Source organism: Limulus polyphemus, unplaced genomic scaffold (genome assembly GCF_000517525.1).
Source record: "Limulus polyphemus unplaced genomic scaffold, Limulus_polyphemus-2.1.2 Scaffold1572, whole genome shotgun sequence".
NCBI classification, from domain to species: Eukaryota; Metazoa; Arthropoda; class Merostomata; order Xiphosura; family Limulidae; genus Limulus; species Limulus polyphemus.
Genome location: NW_013667182.1, coordinates 175,716 through 199,364, shown reverse-complemented (window position 1 = coordinate 199,364; position 23,649 = coordinate 175,716). Strand labels below are relative to the sequence as shown.

The 23,649-nt window shown below is 36.1% G+C and overlaps 1 protein-coding gene across 3 annotated transcripts in view; it reads right to left on the bottom strand.

The window, feature by feature from the left end:
• Positions 1–23,649, bottom strand: part of LOC106464153 (protein TMEPAI-like) — a 76,817-nt gene that overhangs the window by 4,114 nt on the left and 49,054 nt on the right. The window contains exons 1-2 of one of the 3 annotated variants that reach the window (XM_013924273.2): positions 12,723–13,229; positions 7,340–7,560 (exon numbers count right to left, since the gene is read on the bottom strand). In XM_013924273.2, coding sequence (XP_013779727.1) covers positions 7,340–7,560; positions 12,723–12,825 — 324 coding nt within the window. In that variant the 5' untranslated portion in view covers positions 12,826–13,229. Of the gene's footprint in view, positions 1–7,339; positions 7,561–12,722; positions 13,230–23,649 lie in introns of those variants that run through there. The other 2 variants (XM_013924274.2, XM_022391841.1) reach the window with 2 other exon arrangements.

Here is a 23,649-nt window from a genome sequence, read left to right as displayed (position 1 = left end):
ATTAACGAGAAGAGAGGCATCTGCTGCACACAACTGTAGAAACAGGGTGTTATCATCCTGAACCCAGAATTATGAGGAGAATCCCACATAGGCTGGCCCCAAATAATATTTGATCATTGGTTTTATTCAATGCAGTCCACCCAGGCCCAAAACATCCTGGGAAAGCACCAGCAGGGAACAAGCATAAGTATAGTAACACTCAGGAGGAAGCCTCCACAGTCTACCACCCAGCAACTGGGAACTGAAAGTGGTATGGACTCCCATGCTCCACTTTAAGAAAAATGGAGGGGGTAAAAAGGTGGTTAGGAGTCCAGAAAAACGTCACACAAGAGACAGTGCAATAGGTGAGTGCATTTCCTTATTTTGAAATTCAGACCGAATTGGATGAGGAGTCAAAGGGTCAGCAGGTATGGGCAAAAATCCCTTTTTGCTTTACTCATAAAGTCCACTAGTGATGGTCCACTAAAGATATAATTATTATAAACAGATATACAAATACACCACCAGGAAAGCACTCAGTGGTCTTACTGAAACATTGCATCTCAATTGTGAGTGTTATATAGTTACTGTGTTTAAGTGCAGGTTTGAGACAAAGCATAACTGACCAGACAAAACCCGCCACGAGGTGGGATCCGTAAACAAGCTTAGAAAAGCTGAAAAGAAAACATAAAAGAAAAAAAAATAGCAGTTTAAGGTGAACAGGCATGTTTAGAATTGCCATGGGAGAAAGACAATATCCAATATAGGAAGAAACAGCCAGATCGTGCAGATAATGTGTGAAGAAGGCATTGGGAGTTGTCCACATACCAGTCTGGACGATTTCTTCTAAGGGAAGCAAACGCGAGCAGCTAAAAACATGGTAATGTAACACATTTGATGTAAAGAGACATTGTGGAGATGGCAACCTTCCATGGATAAGTCAGAATCTGCCATCCTGACAAGTTGATGAACCCAACCAGTGAGAGTTACTGGAGACGTACCATGGGAAACAGAGGGATTTCAAGGAATAAATAGTCAGGAATGTGAACCCCCAAAAGGAGACAGTACAAGCCACATAACACCTCAAGAAATGAACCAGACAAAGAAGCCTATCTGGATCAGAATAGGAATACATATGGGAAACCAAAGGTAAAAAGATGGGTGAGAAAGACAAATCACCTTCCCGGGCCATATGGTTCTTAGGCAGGAAGGACTGGTCAGGGTAGGGGATCACACAAGAGGAATGGTAAAAAGTGCAAGAAACATTAATGGCACACAGGCAAGGAGAAGAAGGAAATAGGTCTCAAAGTAAAGATGGTACAAGGAGCATGTAGCAAGTGGTTCAAAGGGAGAATGAGAAAGGGCATAAAGGAACACAATAAGATTCCTATATGGTACAACAAATGGGTGTGGAGAATGAGCAACATAGAAGGAATGGAAAAGGAGGGAAATTACAGGGCAGAAGAAAACATCACAGAACCAGGAAAAATGGAAAGTGTTCAATAGGGCCACCTGATAACTAGACACAGTGGAAACAGACAAGCCTTGGTAAAAAAACAGGTGAAGAACTGGGAAAGCCGAGGAACAGAAGGACAGGAGGGTTGGAAGCCACAGCAAAGAAACCAATGCCATTGGTAAACGGTGAAGGAAGAAGGTCTGAATGTTCAGGAAAGGAAAGAGGCTACACAAGGAGTCAGTCCCTGGATTGAGGCAAGAGACTAGACAAAAGCCAAGCATGAAGACAGAGTTTGGTGACATTGGGGTGAACTATGTCCAATTGATGTTGATGAAGGAGAGACTGAGACAGAGTTAATGGCTAGGGAACATTGCACAAGAAAAGGCCAAAGCAGAGGGAACCACAGCTGTGCAGGCCAATACGAAATAACAAGTAGAATAAGACAAGGAGTGATCTGGATGAGGGATAGATAGGAGTCAGATTGGAGTGTAAGCATAGATGTGAAGACCTGTCCGATCCTGAATGAACATGTTTACACCCATAGCTGATGGGTGGGGAATGGGAAACCAAAAGCAAGAAAGTTTGGTGTTACAATGTGTGGCAAAGGTATCGATAATCTGTGCCCCCCCCCCCCCAGTTGCGAACACACCCATACAAAGCACCTATGGATGAAGGGACCATCCTGTGAGGAGAACCTGGCTGGGATGAGATAAACAATCTGCAACCGACTTCATGGCTCCAGGAACATGGCAAGCTAACACCACCATGTTGTGACTGTTGGCCCATAAATTGATCCAAGAGTCCAAAAATACAGAGATCTGTATTTGGTTCCATCTTGCTTGGCGATATAATTGAGGACCGTGGTATTGTCGGAGTGGACCACAACCACCCACCTCTAAGGAAATGTTGATATGGAGTGCAGACTCCACTACAAACCACAGTCCAGAAATCTCTTGAGAGTTGAAGAAAGCACTCCATCAAAGATGCATCCATGAACAGATGTAACTCTGGATGAGGTGGAAGAGTGGGAAATTCTACTGTGGTCTGATCCCTGTCGATCCACAAAGCTAAGTTTGTCCTGATCACAGAAGAAGGGGTAGCAGGATGGTCAAAGGATCCCGGAAAAGTTCCACTGGTCGAGAAGTGTCCACTGAAGTGAATATATATGAGCTCAACCCATGGGCATGAGAGCTTCCAAGGAAGCCCACATCCCCAAATGAGATAGAGCCATTCAAGGTGTGAGAGGAGAGGTAAGAGCCTTTGTGACTGCCCATTACATATTCCCAAGATGAAGAGGAGGGCTGGACCCAACTAAGTTTTGAATTGAAAAAACAACAAATAAACCAGGTATTAAGTGGGGAAAAAGAACAGACTTTTCCAACTTTATCAGAAAATCCACCAGTGCCACTTCCTGTAGAAGCAAACCTGTGTGAGTCACTGATTGCTAATGAGAATATGTGAGCAGGAACCAGTCGTTCATATAATGTTGATTACAAAGAATCAGCAAATGAGCATATCACATGACAAAACACATAAAAGGCTGAAGGGACCAAATGGCACTGCCCTGAACAGGAACACTTGACCTTTGTGGATGAACCAAAGAAAACAACATGACTCTAGGACAATGGGAGTGTGAAGAAAGGCATCTGTCACGTCAAATTTGGTCATCCAGAGTCCCGGGGAAAACACCCATTGAAGTAAGAGACAGGAGGGCAGGAAACCAGGATAGGAGAATCCTAAGAGGTAATGGGAGGACAAGACAAATGTGTGGCTAGGGAGGATAAGGAGAAATATAACCTAGTTACATCAATCCATGGTTCTAGTGAATCTGGACAACTCCCAAAGACAGAATCATGTAGAAAAGATATCTCATAGGGAAGATCCAGTAAAGGATCCCTCCCAAACAAGTTCCAGCAGCAAAGTAGCCAGGTATTGAGGGAAAGGGCAGAGACCAACAAACGAGCCATAGTGGCCCAAATGAGGGTCCTGAGCTCTTCTGAAAAGAGATTGAGGAATGGCCTCAGACGTTAATTGGAAGGAGGAAAGGTAGTGTAAAAAGGAGGTCAGGAAAAGGCAAATCTTGGAAAACTATGTCTAATTGAAGTGGGCTGAAGCCCTAAGATTCGAGTCCCACAGGGTAAGTAAAAGATCTAAATGCTGAGAATCCCGAAGCACGATGATAAGCCGAAGCATATTGATTCAACAAACAAGGGGAAGGGGCATGCCTATCTATACCCAACTGTAGTTGATCAGAAAATCTCTAAGAAAGAACACTAACGTTGGGAGAAGGAAGAAAAACATAACAATCAGATGGTGAACTTCCTTCCAACAAGGCAGGGGAGGAATCATAGGCTATAGGGGAAACATCTAAAACATGACATTCCTGATTGACAAGTTGGAAGAAGAGGGTGGGAGGTGAAATATCCTGAACGGGTGTAGACTGTGACGGACCAAAAAAGGATTGTGCCAGAAAACTTTAGTCCAAATTTTTTTCCTCGTGATGGTAGGCCTCCTCAGAAACATGGTCAGGTGGATGAGGAGAAGAAATCGCCGGCTGAACATAAAACTATAACTCCCTGTGAACCAAGGCTTGAACTTCTTCAGCAGATAAAGTCGATCCTGTGTCCTAGGAAGTCGTGCCATGTGTGTTGTCGTCTATGGCACGAATATCATTGTCCACCACATTAAATCTTAAGTTCATATTAAAAACGTAGAATTCGGAAACAAGAATGCAAAATGTAGAAACAATTGAAAACAAACACAAAATTAAAAAATTGTGAGATTAACCTTCGACTAGAAAGGTAACAAAGCACAATCAAAAACTGTAATCACACTCGGAAAGATTAAACACACATCTAAACAGTGTCATGTCAATCGAGAAAATGGGGATTGAACAGGAATAGCAGATGAAGCTAGTTGCGCCATTATAGGTGATGCAATACTATTGGTGGAGAGTACACAAAGAATATGTACATGTTCAGAAATGGCGCGAAACTGGCATGGTATAAAAACTGGTGTGCTGATTACTAAAATTATTTTAGCAATGCTTAGAATTGGCCCTTTGTGTGAAAGGAGGTAAGTTCGTTTCAGAATTGGGTTATTCTGGATAACATAGGTCTAGGAGTCTATTACAGATCACCCCCACTCTGTCTCAGACTTGCTAGATGCCACACCACCACTACGACCTTTAGTTATCCATGCTTCCATTGCACTGAGGTCAATCCTCAGGGGAGAACTTTAATAGCCATTCTGAATGCACCGTGTATTGGTGGCTCATCTTCATGATTCACCAATTACAATGAGATGGAAGTCATGGGCCATCACAGCATCAGTGGAAGGCCCAACATCTTTCACTTTCTCAAACAAGTATTCCCTTCAATGACTGACTCTTCCTCTTCATTGTAAGTCCTTTGAGTTGTGTAAAATGCCATTTCCACGACAATTAAGCCTTTTTAAACTTGAAGTGGTAGTAAAAGGCAATACGCGTTTTAGCAGAAAACACAACAAAAAATATCCCGTGGTCATAGCACCAAAGTTTTCTCCTTTTTACCTATTCTGTAGTCGTTTCCCAAAGAGTGAATGAGACAGGTACACAGAATAAGTCAGGAAATACATTACAAAGTAATTCAGTATTCTTTGACTTTAAGAAAAAGGAAACTGGACACAATGAAACAATCTTTATCCACACTTGCAAGCACAATCAAAATAATGTGTATGTATTGGATGAAGGAGAGCTACTTTATCGGACAGTTGACTCTTAAATTTTCCTAATTACTTATTAAGATATTTATAAGGAATAAGTTAACATTACAGGTTAAACTTTAGGGGAGTATTACTATTCAGAGAAGTCAAACTTCATGCACCAAACTGATAGCTTGAGTGAGAGAGAGGGAGCTAACTGAGATATCTTAGTACTATGTACCAATTTTTATAACTTTGTCCCTCTCAAGATGTGAGCACCACCTATGTCGCATCAAGATATCACCTGACCTACAAAAGGAAACTGCTGTATACTTTTATATAAAAGATGCACCTTTACAGCCATACCTCTAGAAGTCCAGATGTTATCTCAAGAGAATGAGAAAGAACAAAATAAACTTAATGACTTTCTTGACCAAGTGTTATGTGAAAACTGCACATATCAGAATAACTGACAAAATAAAAAAAATACTATTAGGTCATCAAGAAATTAATGTCGCTTTTTATTAGATGAAAAACCCCGAACAACTTATATACCAAAACAAAACATTAAATGAAATAGTCTCTTATCTATGATGCTTTTCCAGTCTAATAATCAGGTTGTTAATGCCCTGATTAAAAAAATCATTTGGCTTTGAAGTAAAAATATGTTGATGTCCTCTTTAGCCCCTTCAACATTTGCATACCTTTCCCTATTAAGATGGTGTTGCAGCAATCTAAAAAGATGGTAATCTGATGGTGCCATATCTGGAGAATATGGTGGGTGGGGAGAACTTTCCAATACAACTCCATAATCTTGTGTTGTGTCAAACGTGCCACATGTGGACTGCATTGTCATGGAAAAGAAGAGTCCAGGTTTTGGAGTTGCAAGTGGTTTTTGTTTAGGACTGAGCCATTGTTTTTGGCATTTAATATTCACATAGAGAATCCATTTTTCATCTCTGGAGAAAATTCTGTCCAAAAATGGTTCACACGCATTACGCGCCAGAAGAGACGAAGCAATGTTCACAAGTTGGAAACATCATTGGAGAGTTCGTCAGACACCCAAACACCTTCTTTATGGAGTTTTCCCACATTCCTTAAGATGTTTAGGTATTTTTTCATGAGAGACATGCAATTTCAGGACCATTTCACGAGTGTGTTGCCTTGGGTTAGACTCAACAAGCGTTTTCAGACCATCAATACCAATTCCAGCATGTCGGCTCCTTCCATCACAGTTTTTAAGGCTAAAGTCACCTGAATGAAATTTTCTGAACCATCATTAATACTTACGAACGTTTAAAATATTTCCATGAAACTTCTTTGATTTTCTTTGTGGCTACAGAGGCATTGTTTCCCTTCGTGTATTCGAACAGCATTACATGGCGATTGTGTTTCTTGTTGTGTGCCATCACTATAAGGGATTAGAGTATACTAACCATTACACGTTATATAGATTACAGTAACGTGACGTTTAGGCGGTTCATTTAACTAGTATACATGATGTACATTTTTTGGACATTATGCAACATTAATTTCTGGACGACCTAATATATTAAAATAAGGGGATACAAAATACATGGTATGCTTATATACCACAGAAGCATAATTTTAACTTGAGTTTGAACTCTGAATCTGTAATATAGCTAAATGCATTACTGGAGAGCTCACTAAAAATACCATAGTAATTTAATGGTTTCAAAATTGGTCTAGTTAAAAAAAAATCATTACCTATAGGATATTGTTATAATTGTTTAAAAATTATAACCAATGTTGTAAGGTTTAAATAATTTATATGATGTACGAACATGTCGCCATGATTGGCCATTTCATACAATTTTTATTTGATTTTCATCACAACTGTATTTTCAGCAGACAAATTTTAACTAAACTGATGAAAAGTTATACCTATCATGTTATTTTGTTTCTTAGGAACACAACAATTATAAAACAATGGAGTTTCAATGAAAAATGTTTATACACCATTTAAATTTCTAAAAAAAATTGTGACTATATGACATGACAATGTTTATGATGTGTTAAATACAAAATGGCTTACATTTGAAAAGGAATCTTAGGTGAAAAATATCTGTTTCAAAAATGTTCATTATTGGCCCATTTTGGGCTCTTACATCACTTTGCTCTCATTAAGTGTCAGAAAACTAGTGACATTCAACAATAAATACGAGTTATTTAATTGTGCACATATACAGAACAAAAACGTACTGAGGAATGTGATGCAGGTGTATAATTATGCTCCACTGGAGACATGTTCTGTGGAGATCTACCTTGAAGGAAGCTCTGGGGCTCTAAAGGACTAAGAGGTGGCCTGCCCCATCCTTCTTGCCATGACCATGCACCCATCTTGTAGTGACTGAGGATACAGGTGATGAATCCCAGCATTAATACTACAGCTATCACAATAATGACAATTTGTAAAGCAGATACTGAAAGAGAAAATATTGAAATTTAAGTTCAATCAATAAAAATTGTACATGTAAACATTAATCCTCACTGTAAAATTTATGGTAGTAACAAATACACACATACCTTTTATTAGCTGTAAAACTAACCACTAGGGAAACAAATGTACAACACAGTGATAATCTATAAAAACATTTTCGTAACACACACAAAAAAAATATATTGTGAACATATGAATTAATGACTGAAATATTTACTTGTAACTCATAAAAAAAAAGTATGTTGTCATTTTACATATCTTTGGAAATATGCACTTAAATAATTTCCTTATCTGGTATTCTTAATAAAAACAGACCATGGTGGGCAGAGCACAGATAGCCCATTGTGTAGCTTTGTGAGCTTAAACTACAAACAAACAATAAACATAGAAAATATTTATACACAAACTGTGCAGCATATGTATGCCAACATGTATGTGACATTCACTAAGCAACAAAATCAAATGGGTAACAAATTTACAGTTATAGGATTGACTTTCAGAAGGCTCTGAAAAACAGTTCATTACACTTACAAAGCTTGTTTACTAGAGGATAAATTGGAAATAGCTTTGGGAAGGATTGTGCTATATTAAGCAGTAAACACAGTAAATATGGAACAGAAATTAAGGAAGCAAGACAATAAATGGTTAGAATTAAGGTAAAGGTTGCCTTGATGTGGTGTGAGAATGAGAAGAATGAATTTACAAAAACATGCAGTAGTATAAAATGTCAAGGTGATATAGACTGCTTCATTTAGTACTCTGGCACCAGTTTCTAAAAGAACCTTTGGCTGTTAAAATGAGGAAAGATATGATGAAAAGGTTTACATAGTAGGGGATTCATCAAGCATACAGTTATTTGTAGTGGAAAGTACAGAAAGGTTAAGTCTAATTTGCTTGCCATGTGATAATATATAGGACATTATAGTGCGTGTTGACAGTTTAGTTGCCAATACCAAAAAACATTCTCTTTCTGTAGTGCATGTAGGAGTGAAAGATGGTATAGAGATAAAAATGGCTGTGTGCATATGGCTTTTTTGGGAGTGCTGCTCTCAGGCTAGATCTTCTATGAAATATTATGAAGGATATGTTAACAGCTACAGGTAGGCTGGTTGGACCTATGGGATAATTTCCTGGGTAAATGTAAATTATATGTTACAGGATGTCTCCATTTAAGAAGGTCAGGTAGTAGGATGTCTGAAAAAGCTGTAAATATATTTCTTAAAAGTGGTATAGTTTAAACTCAGCTTGGTTAATGACATGGGATCTTGGTATATCAGTAGTAAACAAACAGATAGGATAATTACGGCAACAAGGAGTTTGGAAATAGATTTACAGTTTAATACATTAAATAATATTTTCAATGATAAGTCTGTCAGGTTTAAGGATAAACATATTTGAATCAAGAATAAGCATATTTGATATTATTCTAATGATAGAAGTATCAGGAACATAAAACAAATGAGTTCATGGCACTCTCAATGAAATTCAAGACTGACTGCTACATGTATTGACAGTATTTTGTGTCAATTAAATTTTTACCAAGTTTGTGGGGAATGAGCAGAGCTTATACGATTACAAAACAGATTTGTAACTAATTTTGTGAAGAAAAACTATCTAGGAATTTTGTAATGAAAGTAATGTCCTTGACTTCAATTTAAGATTACTTATTAACGTAGCCAGTGGTCGTTAATAATACAAGTGCAAGTAATAGCAGCAATTAAAATGTACACAAAGAAAATAATAGTACTTTTGAAAAACACAGATGCAAGTAATCTTATTTTACAAACAATGGTGTATGAAACAGTGACAGTTTAAAAACACTATTTTGCACTTAAGATATTTAGTCACCATTTTGATATGCTCTTTTACTGTTTCATGTAATTTTTTAAGGACTAATATTTATCATGCATATAAATGTTAAGAGAAAGAAAATGAGTTACATCAATACATTTATAAGTTTGAACACATCAGGAAAGTCTTTTTTTTTCCTTTCAGAATTTTAATATCAATGTTTCATTATACTCCTTTATTAAGAGACTACAACAGTAATAACTATTTCTTAAGTTGTTAAATCCTTTGTAATGCCTTTAAAAATTGGTACAAAAAATATTTTAAAAGTATTCAACCATTTCAAGCTGCATACAAGGGTATGTGTTTCTGTGACAATGATATAAAAAATATCAGTATTTTAAAGCCACTGATGCATATCAATACATGGTATCCACAGTAAACACACCTTGATGCACATCAATACATGGTATCCACAGTAAACACACCTTGATGCATATCAATACATGGTATCCACAGTAAACACACCTTGATAAAAGTTTAATACAACACTAACTGTTTCAGATTCTATGGCACCAAAGTTTTATTTATATCATTTTAATTAAAGTAAAATAATATAATAAATTAAGCAAATTTTCTTAAGTATCAAGTTTATAGTTGAAAATTCTTTGTACTTTATACAAACAGTTCTTTTTTTTTTACTCAAATATCCAATCAATAATATACACAAGTGATAACAAAAAGCAAAAAATCACAGTAAAGCAAAAAAAGGTTAGTTATGATATAAGTAAAACCAGAAACAAAAGAGGAGTAAATGAAAGCCAAGGTCCATAAAAGAAAATATGGGTTAATTATCAGTAAATATCATGAAAATTTAGATAAGCTAGCCAACATTACATTCCTGGTTAAGTAGCTAACATGAGAACTCATACTTCCAACTGATGAGTAGAGTAGTTTAGACATTTAGCATTATGAAAAAACAACCCCAAACTCCAGAACAACGTTATATTTATTTCACACAACATTTCATTTCTACAACCTCTTCAGAAGCGACCTGCTACTTACATTGCTATACTCACAATGGATAACAAACTATACACTTTTACATTTGTTCTATAGATCAATGGAAAGTATATTTTGATGTAAATAACATTATTCACATTATGGAATTCACAATAAAGTTTGTTTGTTTGTTATAGATTTCGTGCAAAGCTACATGAGGGCTATCTGCACTAGCCATCCCTAGTTTAGCAGTGTAAGACTAGAGGGAAGGCAGCTAGTCATCACCAGCCACTGCCAACTCTTGGACTACTCTTTTACCAATGAATAGTGGAATTGACCCTCACTTTATAACACCCCCACGGCTAAAAGCGCAAGCATGTTTGGTGTGACAGGGATTCGAACCCCCGACCCACAGATTGTGAGTCGAGTGCCCTAACCACCTGGCCATGCTGGGCCCACAATAAAGAGTATGGAACAAGGTAAAGTCAATAATATTGCTTACATTAAAATATAACATACTCTTTACTGGACTATAGAACAAATTTAAAAGTGTATAGTCTGTTTCACATTGTTGGATCTAGCAATGCAAGCAATAGGTCATTCCTGAAGAAGTTGCAGAAATGAAATATATGAAATAAATATAAACTTGTTCTGGAGCTTATAGTCATTCCTTTCATCATACAAAATAGCTAAAATAAGCTTTTATATTTAAGCAACTAAACCTAAGAAGATTCTAATTAAAGCACAGTTTTCCAAGTTGTAAAATGCTATTTCTAAGAAATATTTTCCCTGATAGTTGAAGACATTACTCTTGGAAACAGGCAAAGTATCTAAACATTTTATTTTATGGATCAGCACATCATATGTATATTTGTATGTAAAAGTTTAAGTTGCACCATGTGTTTAATTTTAAGAATTTGTAGTTGTGTAACTAGAACTGGCATATGCCTTCTGAACAACTATTTATATGCACGCTGTTATTTTCAAAAATGTTGGCAAATAAGGCAAGTCATGTCTTGTGTAGCCAAGTACTAAAACTGGAAAACACATGCTTGGTTACCATAAGTATGACAATAAAAGTATGCACCCTTACCTAATAGCTCTTACAATTTAAAATAATGAGATAAAATGATCCTGACTTTTCTGTCACCTTTATCATGGGTTCATCTTTAGTTAAATACACAACCAGTATTCAAGAACTATAATGTAGTTAAATTTAGCAATAAAAAAACATTGACCTTTACTGTTTATACCTTAACAAAATTTAGAAAAAAGCCCAATTCAAGTGTAATACTTTCATTATTATGCAAAATAAAAGTCCAATAACTAGATAAAAAAATCCAAATGTCTATAAAATATTTTTGAACTTTGGGTCAACCGGATAATCTTGTATATAGGGCTTACTCTGGATTAATAAGCAGAAAATGGTGAGTTTTCAGTGTTCAATCACTATTTTCTTTTGTCTATCTTAATCTTTGTGTATAACCAAGACTCACAAATAATAAAGTATAATTCTATAAGGAAGCAAAAAGTAAATAAGTAAAAGGTTTTGATTCTATCACACCTTAACCAGTGATTATGAAAAGGATCTTTGATTTGTATATTATATGTAACAACCTGACTTAATATCTCCAACAAGTGAAACTATCTAATACTGAAAAAAAAAGCTAAATAAATTAAGTTTCATTCAGAACAATGAATGTTTACAATGAACTTTTTTTTTATCAGTAAATTTATGGACATAAAACTTGGGTTTTAATTGATAATAAACAAAAAATTCCAAATGAACCATCATCATTTCACACTGTTGAATTTCAATTATCAGATATCTCGCAGGAATTTGTACATTATCAACCAGTCCAATGAAGCTCTATGCAAAACAAACCACTGTTGTTATTAATATATATATTTTCTTACTGTACATTATTTCACCAAGTAAAAATAGTAACGACAGAATGTAAAATTATTTCTTAATAAACTTGAAGTGGTGGAAGAGGAAAATGGCATACATGTGTAGCACTCAATATTATGGTTAAATCATTATTTTGAAAGAAAATACATTTTTCAAATATATAATACTAAAATCATACAAAGATGGGTCACCCTATCCTGAGATAAATTATGAAACTTTGTGTCTTACACAAAAACTGAGGAAGAGTGTATAAAATAGTCCTACAGCAAATGTTTCTAAGAGTAAGACTACATTATTTTGTATCTCAGGTCAAAAGGTATTTTAATTTTGGCTCAAGCTACTGTTGATGAAGTGTGTTTCGAACAGTATACACTAATTCTAAGCAAACTAGCAATAAGTAAGATGACGAAAAACAAACAAAACAACAAAAAAAAAACAGATACCTTTAGCGCTGGCATGTTGTAGTTTAAATATCAGATTATTGTTAATATGATATAAACTGCTTCTAGTGCTTGTTGTAACATTCACTGTGAAAATTTCGGTCATGACTACGGGCTATGAGATGCAAGTACATTGTGAACCAGTAAAAATGGTATCAGGCAATCAGTCTATTACATATTAATTATCATAAACATTTTCAAAACTTTCCCATATTATCACGTTGATGACAAGGGCACACAACACGTAATAACTAATACTAGATTTAGTCCTTCTTAAAGTTGCTTATTCTCAACCCGATATACCACACCGAATAGTTGGCCATCACAGACTCACTTACAGTAGTAGTATAGCCCGACATCAGGCACAGGTCTCTTAGTATACGACACATTTGATCAATATATTCGTCTGGAATTTGAAAGCATCTAGCGTTGGGAAAATTGACACAGCGTGTCCCAAGTTGTCAAGAGTATGGCTGTGCAAAACTATACTACTCATGCGCACAAACAACGTCTTGCTCCCTATATCTTTTATCTTGCTGGCACTGGCAGCCTTGAGAACAGAATGCCGCGCTATTGCTAGCTGTAAAATATATGCAAACAGTATTTAAAACTGTATGGCAAGGGTAAAAAGAATATCACCAAGTAACTTAAACATGTAAACGTTACTAATATTCCCAACAACTGATCTACAATATTATTAAACTATACCAAAGGCATTTTTTTCTACGACATTGATGCATTACATCTCTAATGTACATGTTACAGACGTATTAAAGCATACATGTAATTAACTCGACTCGTAATCTGAGGGTCGCGGGTTCGAATCCCCGTCCCACCCAACATGCTCGCCCTTTCAGCCGTGGGGGCGTTATATTGTTACGGTTAATCCCACTATTCGTTGATAAAAGAGTAGCCCAAGAGTTGGCGGTAGTTGGTGATTACTAGCTGCCTTCCCTCTAGTCTTACACTGCTAAATTAGGGACGGCTAGCGCAGATAGCCCTCGTGTAGCTTTGCGCGAAATTCAAAAACAAACAAACAATTAATATTTCATGTGTTAAAAGAAGTTTGTTTGTTTGCTTGTAATTAAGCAGAAAGCTACACAATGGGCTATCCGTGCTCTGCCCACCATGAGTATCGAAACCCGGTTTCTAGCGTTGTAAGTCCGCAGACATACCGCTGTGCCACTGGGAGGCGTTAAAAGAAGAATGCTTGTTCTGAGAATTTTCCGTATTACCTGTTGCAAAATATACATCACGTAAACATTTTTATCAAAAGTTAAAAGCTTAGAAAACGATTTGAGGCATATAAAACGTAAGTTAGTCATGAACACGATTGATTTGTGAGTCTCTCACAGTTTATGATTGATTATTAAGTTAGTTATTTTTGATAGTCATATATTTAGTTAGTACACTTTTGTATATATACTGAGTTTGTGTGTTTCGACTAAGAAATACAGATACCGAAGAAGTTAGCACGTAAGTAGAATTGTTAAAATAGCTTTCACTGAATATGCCCTATAGCGAACATTAGTTACCTTGTAGAACTTGAGATTGAAGAAATAACAACGATTTTCTTATTGCTGCATATCTGCTCGTTTGTTAATTTCAGGTATAAATTACTTCCAAGGTATTTCAGCGATACAAGTCCTTTCTTAAATAAAACTAGTTTATTCTTTCTCGATACAACTTTTTAATACACAGAATTTCCACAGTCATTTTAATTTAACTACTTTTATTGTTTGTTTGTTTTGAATTTCGCGCAAAGCTACACGAGGGCTATCTGCGCTAGCCATCCCTAATTTAGCAGTGTAAGACTAGAGGGAAGGCAGCTAGTCATCACCACCCACCGCTAACTCTTGGGCTACTGTTATACCAACGAATAGTGGGATTGATCGTCACGTTATAACGCCCCCACGGCTGAAAGGACGAGCATGTTTGGTGTGACGGGGATTCGAACCTGCGACCCTCAGATTGCGAGTCGAGCGCCTTAACCACCTGGCCATGCCGGGCCAACTACTTTTATAAACACATGCTATAATTCACAGTGATTCATACACTTTACTTACGGTGCATACTGTTCGCTTGACTCAATGATCTATCTATATATGCAATTGCGATGGTTTTTCTCGCCAGGCTTATATACTAAAAAGAGGGCGCCTCGAACAAACTCGAGCCTCCCCGATAATTCACGATCCTTTCAGAAACTCTAGGGCGCATGCTCCCAGCGTCACGCGACTTCCGCTGTCCTAACATTATAATTAAATGGACTGCATTCACATTTTTCTTTACCTGCAATTTATCTATTCAATATTGAAGATCTATTAGGACAGAAACAATCGCAACATTGGTTGAAAACATTCAGGATAATCTAGAAAAACGCACTGAGGTCAGGGACCAACATCTTGAACATTTTGCTATTCAAAGAGTCATAAGTTCATTATGGTATAGTTTTTAATAGACCAGCCACCTTGTTGAATCAGTATAATTGTAAATAAGTACATAACAAAACATACACAAGAGGTCATGTCAAACGACCCAGAAGCTCTAGCACTTTCGAATAGTTGAGTATTCTTCTTCATGAGCAAATAGTGTAAAGGTTAAAGATTGTGGTTTAATAACTATGAAACAAAAAAGATGTATTCGTCACACGAGCAGGAAGTGTTTATCTAGGTCAGGGGTCTTTTTGGACAAAGGCCGGGGGGGGGGTAGATATTTTTAGGCTTCGCGGGCCGGAGGGGGTCGTGGTAAAATTAAGTAGGGATGCAACATGATCTGCTTGGCTTTTGCCCGATTCCGTTTTATTTTTATGGAATTAAAAATGAAAATGATATTATTACATCATTTTATTACTTTAAAGAACTGTTGGGCCGTATTGCAACCTGATTGGCTTTTGCTCAATTACGTTTTATTTTATGTTTTTATAATATAAAAAATTATATTATTATTTTAACGAACTGTTGGCGTGCCGTAGTTTGGAGATCCCTGATCTAGGTGGCTGTGAAAGCTCACCAATCGCCATTGAAGAAGGTAACAGAAATGTCAAGAGCGTGTACTTAGCTCAAGCTAATAAAACGGGAAGAGTATGACAAAGGTGAAAATAATTACGTACAATGTTATATATATACACAGGAATAACAATATTAACTCTGGCTTAAAGTAGAAACATAAAATAATTGATTCTCTAATACATTGCAACAGGAAACACCTTTTTTAAAAGAGCAGAAGCATTTGAGTATAGAGACCAAAACGTAAGATAGAAAATCAAATTGTTCTCTTGGTGCACTCTGTCCATTGCAAGGAATCAAGCCTCTGATTTTAACGTTGTACGTCTGTAAACTTACCGCTGACCCATCGGAGGAGTAGAAATTCGACTGAAAACTTTGTTTTTTATTTTAAATTGTCGATAACAGTATTTAGGAATAGTAGTTTTTGTTAATTGTAGATAATGACATTATTACTAATTATGTAAGTTTAAGTTTTATATATTACTGTCTCATTTGTGTATCAGGATTGTTCAGAAGTCTGCACATTCAAGAGAGGAGGGCGGGACGTAAAATGTTTTTAATATTTTGATTTAGACATTTTGTATTGTTATGGTGTGAATGCCCTTCACAAGCTAGCGAAGCATAATTATAACCTATTATACTTGTCATGCGATATTAGTATTAGGCCTGCTATATTTTTAAACACTACATTCTTTATCTAAACCCTTAGAGGTTTTCAAGAATTAGAAGTGTATAGCACCAGTATTCCAACCACACCATTTTCGCCATATAAATTGCCGACGACGTGTTTTGCTCAATACAAAGCTCTTCAGGCTGGATGGGATACAACAGACACAGTAGTGGTTTGAAACAATTTATATATGTCATTTGATACAACAATAATTGTTTTGATGTGTACGCTTTTTAAAAGCTGGCGAAGCATGATTATAATCAATTATACTTCTCATAAGACATTAGTAGTAGACCTATTATATTGTTATGCCTCCGATCGTTAGTTAATTTTCCGTAAATTTCTTTTCGACTAAACTTTAGCACCACAAGTCCTTTTTTAAATAAAACTGGTTTATTCTTTCTGAATAGAACTTTGCAATACACTTAATTTCCACAGTCACGCTATAACAAACGCTATAATTCACAACGAACGTCTCACGTGCTCAACTCAACAATATTCTCTCTCTCTGTCCGCAGTTCACTTACCATTACATTACATTGTTGCCGTCACTTCTTGGCCATCTTATATAAAAGAATACATAACATCTAGTAACCTCCCGAGGATTCACGAAGCTTTGAGAATATGACGTGTTACTAGAGTCACGTGACCTCCGCTGTCGTAACAATATATTCAAATCAAAGATTTCAACATCTCAGTACAGATTCTCTGTGCTAAACTAGACATTCTATGTGAATAGGATGTACTCTGACTTATATTGTTGATCTGGTGATCAAGTACACCGATGTCCAACAGATAAGAATCAAGTATCTACAAAACGCAGATTCTTGATCAAGTACACCGATGTCCAACAGATAAGTATCAAGTATCTACAAAACGCAGATTCTTGAAATGATAAGTAAATTATTGAAATGAACACGAAGTACAAATACACAAGTGAGCAAACAGTATCTTTATTCACAAGAATCATAAGTAGTAGCGTACTGTACAGGTTCTAATTCTTCTGTAAAACTGCAACTGGCTGCTGGGGGGTTGGAGAGATAATAATTCCTTTTCCGCACAAACAAAGGCCAGAGCAAAAATAATGAAATACCACACTTTAAAGTCGTGACAATACAGTAACCTACAGTCCTTAGATTACTTATATCAGAGACTATTCCATATAACATATACAATGGAGATAACCTTCTAACTCATATTAAGTTGTACAAGTAGTTATGTAAACCCTTGAAATGGGCTTACTCTACTCTGGGGAATACACAAAGTTCTGGTCAAATCAGTCAGTATGGGGCAAATTAGCTGAAACTGAAGGAGAAGATGTAGTCAGCTACAGATTTACTGAGACCAGTTGGGACAGTCTCTACAGCAAACACCAGAGACTGGTATTCAGCACAGTTGATGCCCTACATTAGACAACGCTTTCAGAGGTGGCCAGAAACAAGCTGCGATGGGTAAACCAGGTTTAGCAGCTTAGTCTAACCACTAAGCCATGCAAATCATGCCTGGCCCAGATAACCAAAGGCCCCATATAATTAAGACGGCCTACTCCCTATTTCTACAAGTACAATGAAATTTCAATAACACCATCTAGCGGTTGGTTTGATAACAGATAACAAGCCGACTATTTACTGCACACTTTATGACATATTCGAGAGTTTATAATTTTCAATTAAGATTGTTTTGGTACATGAGATCATATCAAAGAAATTATATAATATGTGTATAGTGTTCACAGTTTAGTGTATAAGGTCAAAGAAGTGGCCACATATTGTAAAAAATTTGTAAGTCGTAATATGAATATGTAATATTATAACAATTGAATATAATACAGGAAGATGTGTTATTTTCAGGCTTGAAATTGTTTGCAGTAAACAGAGGAAGATGTTAGATATTTAGCCCAAAGCTACACAATGGACTATCTGTGTTCTGTTTACTACATGGAATCGAACCCCGGATTTTAGCTTGTAAATCTGGAACTTAGCGCTTTTCCACCGGGAACTAACACATGAAGAATCAGTATTAGTTCATATTAGGGTTGAATATTTTTATACAAGTTTTTTAAAAAGACATATAAATTGACATGTTTACCAGTAATAAGGCTTATATGAATACAAATAAATTATTCAATGGAGAAATTATTAATACAAAGTTGATAATTACTGTATATAGTACTATTTATAAATGTTTCAACTGCAGAATCTTAGGATTCCATTTTCTAACAGGACAGCTTTCAGAATAAGAAAATTAGATGTTTTAAGGCATGTTGCAACTTGACCTTCGTATAGAGCAGTGGTTTTCAAAGTTTGGTCCATGAATCACTGTTGGTTTCTAGAGTCCTCCAGCTGGTACGTGAGAAGGTCCAAAATGCAAGTCACTGGCACGAAACGTCACGGCCGAGGCCATTCTTCTCATTAATTATGATGAGCTTTTTGCTGTGGTAAGCGACAGTGGGTGGGATAGGACCGGTAGGTGGTCCGCGGGGTCTTTTGCTCTGTCGAAGAGGACCACTGGTATAGAGTGACTAGGGTGACAACATTTTTGAGACATTTTTCTGTTCTGCGTTTAAATAGTTTTTTACACTTCTTGTGTGCATGAAACACTAGTGGTACTGGGACATTGTTTAGTATACAACAACAGGGATAACCACTATTAAACCAAATTATCTGTTTCTGTCAAAAGCGCATACTTAGAGCGCAGCGTATGGGTTTGCATTTTTATCCGAACTCATCAACAATGAAGAAGCAATACACAAGATGTATAGCACAACAATTTTTATTCACAAAAATAACCAAACACAACACAATGAAACAAAACAAGGGCAAGTATTTGTTGTAGGTGTATTGAGCCGGCGAGAGAGACATGGAAAAATAAACCTCTACTGGGTCACTTTCACCAATTCAGTGAAAAAGAATGTTAAAATAAAACAAATTCTGAAGTCACAATAGAACAGAGTTAACTTCAAAACAAAGAAACGCTCTGCTAAGAAATTTACCAAAAGTCTTACTAAATCTCCAATTGAACTCTAGCAAAACTAGATCAGTATAAAATTTTAAAACAGGGGACGGGGGGGGGGAGTTGGCTTTAAATACAAAACGCGTTAACAACAACAAAGCCAAGTTGTTCACGCCACACTCCTCGCACACGTGTCCTAGAACCCGTATGTATTCCAGCTCAGGGAAGTAGAAGTCCTGGACCATTACTCAATTCGCTGGCAGAAAAGAACCGCCTATCTCAAGAGGTAACGTTAAAATGACACCTATCTACCCCTTCAGAGAACATGCCTAATGGCCGTTGGTTGTTCCGAGTCTCGTGTGCTCCAAAGTAAGGAAAGTTGAGTTTAAACGTTTACTTGATTGGCTCTCTGCATCCAAATGGAACTAGAAGAGAAACAACAATTTAGAAAAAATTACATATTAACAGTCTTTTACCACAGTTTAATCACCCTCTACCTCATCAATGGACTGAAATTACCAAGATAAACTATAAATTCAGCAGATATACATCAGAAGTAGATCTGTGTTGATATATATAAGTTAGAACTAATTACTCTTGAAATATATCCAGACCAAGACGAAATCGTTTAATTAAACCATAAACAATATGAAAAAATAATTTTCATAAGCAAAGAATGACTTTATTTGATAACGATAAGCTACAAAATCGTTTTGTGTGTTTTTGTTTTTCCACAGTTGATGTATGCATGAGACATACATGATGTATGTATGAGATTTGTGAATGGATGACAATGATGTTTTTAATGCTTTAAGAGTATGCCAAACAAGTGAACAAAGTTTTTAGGGTAGTTATATGTGTGCATTTGATATGCATGGTAACATGATTAAAAAAAAGGAGTCTTTTCTAGTGGTCATGTGGGTCACCTCAAAACTAATGTTTACAAAAAAAATTAAATTCAAAACAACAAGTGTTAATAGGAGAGTAGAGTTTGTTGTTGAAAAATATCCAATATTAACAGACTATTCTGTGACTACACTAGAGATTAGGTAATGGTACAAAAGAAGATGAAGCAGAAACAGTTAAGTTTGATGTTGTTGTTTTTGTTTTTGCCTAATAGACTTCACAGTTTTATTGTTAACGGTGCGGTGTCAATGTAATCAACCACTAATTGTGTATTTCTGGTAAATCTCAGCTAGAGCAGAGACCTAATACAAAAAAGATACATTTTTAGGAGAATATAAAGTACGCCAACAAAACTAAGTAATGCTTTGGCCAACTTTAATTTTTTTCACAGAATAAAATAACTTTTTTTTTGTTTTCTGTTTACCTTTTTTATGAACTGTTATCCTAATATACAGAGGGTTCAGTGCATTATACAAAATGCAATGAATTGTCAGTGGAATCACACTACGTACGAAACGTCAAACAACTTCTAAATATAGTTCTGATATATTTCATTCCACTGCAACTCTGTATTGCATATGATTGTCACGTGGCTTGATTGGCTGCATATTTAAAATAATTTTATTGTAATCTACTCAATCTTATGAGGAATATACCTTTATTCAAGTAGCCCGGCATGGCCAGGTGGATAGGGCGCTTGCTCGCAATTTGAGGGTCGTGGGCTCAAAGCCCCGTCCCACCAAACATGCTTGCCTTTTCATCCTTGGGGGTGTTATAATGTGACGGTCAACCCATTATTCGTTGGTAAAAGAGTGGCCCAAGAGTTGGCAGTGGGTGGTGATGACCTGCTGTCTTCCCTCTAGTCTTTCACTGCTAAATGAGGGGCGACTAGCGCAGATAGCCCTCGTGTAGCTTTGCGTGAAATTCAACCCAAACCAAATCATTCAAGTAACAATCTAGAATTACTATGTAGTTCTGCAATAATGAAATTCTTCTTAATTTAGAAGTCGTAAGCATACGCTAATATTTTACCTGGACAAAAGTTACACAGTGCAACTTAAATGTCTCAAGCTAGCATGTATGATTTTTTATATTGAGGCTTTTATAAAGGTAATCTACTCAAATTAAAGACGAACAAACTGGCACCAATGATGCCTGAAAGCAAATCTTGTGTTGCCAAGCGTCTTCCCAGATAATCCCAAAAATGTTCATTCAGGTTCTAATTCATTGAACCTAACTCACCAGTCCATTCCCTCAATACCCTAATCTTATGAAAGTTACTAACGAGTTAACCACGGTGGTATATTATTGCAAGCTTTCGATCATTTTCTGGCATTAACGCATGGATCTAATATTTAGATGTATTTGAAATATTTATTTGATTGTTCGACGAAGGTGTCAGTGTTTTCGTTCTTTACCCATCTCAAGTATGACAAATTTGTCAAAGTTTGAGACAGTAGCGGATCTAGGATTTTGGACAGCATACATCATTTATATTGATGCAGCCAGATGATACATCAAAGTTGAATATAATATTATAAATTACTGACCTGTAGCTAAGAGAGAAAGGAAATATAATATTCCATTGAAATTATTTATTGTTAAAGGGGGCGCACTTTAGAGCGTAAGGGCGCAAAATTATGAAAAAAAAAGGATGACCGCAATTTACCAATACAGTGTCAGCTTGGTATCTCGTAATGTATATTATCAGCTTCGTATCTATTAATGTACTAACAGCCTGGTATCTATTAATGTATTATTAGTCTGATATCTACGAATGTACATCGTCAGCTTGGTATCTTCTAGTACAGTAAATTCTCTACCTCGTAGCTACTAACGTACTATCAGCCGGATTTTTAATAATACACTATCATTCTGATATACAATAATAACATAAAATATATAAAATCTCATAACATTTAATGGAGGTAAAAAGGGTCTGTTGGTCCGTCAAAACTGTTCATTCATTTAAAAAGCTCATATTCAGCTCTGATAATTCAAATATTTATTGAGCCTTTCCTTAAACTCCCTTAAATTTGCTACACCCCTTGTTCTACCATTTTCACTATTAAGTAAGAAAAAATACGATACATCATCTATTAATTTCCTTCACTCCTCACTCATATCCCCTGGAATTCTTCTTCTTTTTTCAAGAGAAAAGAATTTCAAAATCAGTTAAATGACGAAAAATTAGGTGCCTAGTTACTTGTGACCACTCAGTGTATATGAAAAGTTAAACGTATATACAAATGTTCGTTACACTGTTGGTTTTCACAGTTGTATCCAGAGCTATAAATAATTGTCTCCTTTTCGTCAAAGCGTGCTTCAGTAACATGAAGATATTTGCCATACTACCACTAAGTTCATGTTCATATGAACGTTCGGCATCTGCTCTCCACTGCTTGAATAATTACTCGAAGCGAATACAAACCGAAGAAACACTGAGTGCTCTAGCTTTAGTACACTGCTATCAACATTGAAACTGTATGCAAGTTATTTATGGAAAAGCACCCCAGAAGAATAGAGCATGCTAACATGTTATTTTAGTAGTGCATACATGTACGTATATGATAGCAAATGATTGAAATAGCTAATATACTATTGTTGTAGAGAGTTGTTCTAATTAGTAATATAATTTATTAATTAATAAATACTCCGCGTGCAAATCGTACAATACTTTACTATAATAAAACATACATATTTATGCTAATTTAGGTATAGCTTCCCATGCAGTGTTATAATGATGACTTGTTTACTCTTCATTGGGTGTTTGTGGATTTTATGTGAACGACCGTACAATTGTTAAAGATACATTTCATGCAAACTTGCTTTCAGATTTACGTACAATTGTTAAAGATACATTTCATGCAAACTTGCTTTCAGATTTAATCTCATACCATCTATTTTTTACTTTTTTGGGGGGTGCATGGTTCAGAACCCCGTTCAAACATTCTACGTACGGGCCTGTTTTATTTAAAAAATATTAAACTAAATCTAAATACGTTATCATTTAATTGTACAGATCACAGGTTAGGCCTCATTCAGTCTTGGGCTTCTTACCTTAGAAAGAACATTGAGTTGCTGGAGAGATTCAAAGAGGGCTAATAGGGTGATACTTGAAACGGAAAGGTTGGCATACGAGAACAGGTTAAGATCCAATGCTAACTAATTTGTGTTCACAGAGCACTATATAAATGAAAATGGTCCGCACACTAATTATCTTGTGCTACAACATGTCTAGAACTCAAGGTTCTCTCGAACTTTCAGATTTTATTAGAGGAAGGATAGTTGGTTAAGCAGATGGTGGAATAAGTCAGCGGCTAATTTCGCAAAATTTGGGAATCCCGCTTTCCACAGTCAACAGAATCATCGTGCACTTCAGGAAATACGGCAAGGA